This window comes from Sinocyclocheilus grahami, unplaced genomic scaffold, assembly GCF_001515645.1.
Source record: "Sinocyclocheilus grahami isolate Dianchi unplaced genomic scaffold, SAMN03320097.WGS_v1.1 scaffold965.1, whole genome shotgun sequence".
Lineage (NCBI taxonomy): Eukaryota > Metazoa > Chordata > Actinopteri > Cypriniformes > Cyprinidae > Sinocyclocheilus > Sinocyclocheilus grahami.
Window position 1 is genome coordinate 375,979 of NW_015506144.1, and position 1,371 is coordinate 377,349.

Below are 1,371 nucleotides of genomic sequence, written 5' to 3' on the forward strand. Positions count from 1 at the left end.
AATATATTTAATGGTATGACACCATATCTGGTACTTAAGTAAAAAGACGAATTTTTATGCAAAGTTAATAGATTAATACTATTAGCCTACTTTACTAGAGAACTAACATAATCTATAAAGGTGCAAAAATGCATTTACTTGCACATATTTGAGAATCGAGATATTTCATGATATATTTTGGGAATATTAAAAAAATAAAACCCCTGCTGAATAAAACATTAGACATCATTAGAAAATTTGTAATGGTTTTACTGGTTAGAATGGGACTTGTATTGGTTTTACTGGTTATAATGGGGCATTTTGGCATCATTTTTGTGTGAATTTGTCCATTTAAACACAATACTTCAGAGAGAGCTTAATATTTGCACACGTTCCGAGGCGCGGGTTTGCACGCTTCGCACAAATCTTCTCACTGCGCACGCAAGCTCGCATCCTCTGGCTCTTAAATGTTTAAACTGGCAAAGCTTAAATGAGTTTAGCTTACACACAGATATCAACGTGTGCTGTTCAGGTCTCACCTGTGCGCGTGTGCTATTAGTGATGACGGAATACATGCTCATATTCCAGCATACGGCACTCGCATTGAACAAGAGTGAATGGTTTGTCCACCCGTTTTTTGTTGTAATGTACTGGGAAGCCAGAATGTGCATCCATCAACAGAAACAGCCGAACCCTGTTTGTTTTACGTGTTATTTATATATTAAAGACGTTCAGACACAGAAAACTGATCTCAATTGAACCATCACACTTGCTGACCCAATCAAAGTCATGAAAGCAAACAAAGCAGACAAACCTCCAGCAGCCGTAAAAACACAGCAGCTTCTCTAAGACACTATCATTTATTTATTTATTCACTTTTTAACGCCATGCCAGCATCAAGGCTATTTTCACGGCGATCTCAGAATAAATTACACAAGATATACAATTACCAAAAAGTCATAAAAGACATTGCAGATCTACACTAGACCAAAATTCACTCAGGTGAGACATTCTTAAATAAATCGTAAGACACTATAGAGAGAGCGTCAGACTCACCGCTGCAGCGCGTCTGAACACACGGATGCGAACCGTCCACCGCACGGAGCTGCATGATGCACATCCACCAGAGACAAACTCACACTGAAGCCCCTGCGTTCCCACACACCCCGAGGGGGACGGGCCCGAGCGCCGCCGGTCTAGACTCAATTGTCTGAGCGAGTCAGTTTTGAATATGAAAACAAAAAGAGTGCGAGACAGCTGATGGTGCGAGGACGTGAAGTGAGCCACGAGCGCAGAACCAGACACAAACACACATTCATAATGACTGACTGTCCCCAGACACACACACACACACACACACACACACACACTCACACACACACACACATACAC

The 1,371-nt window shown here is 41.4% G+C and overlaps 1 protein-coding gene across 1 annotated transcript in view; it reads right to left on the reverse strand.

Moving 5' to 3' along the window:
* Positions 1–554, reverse strand: part of pmepa1 (prostate transmembrane protein, androgen induced 1) — a 7,775-nt gene extending 7,221 nt beyond the window's left edge. Inside the window, exon 1 of the mRNA XM_016250012.1 lies at positions 519–554. Coding sequence (XP_016105498.1) covers positions 519–554 — 36 coding nt within the window. The remainder of the gene's footprint in view (positions 1–518) is intronic.
* Between the last annotated feature and the right edge of the window lie 817 nt (positions 555–1,371).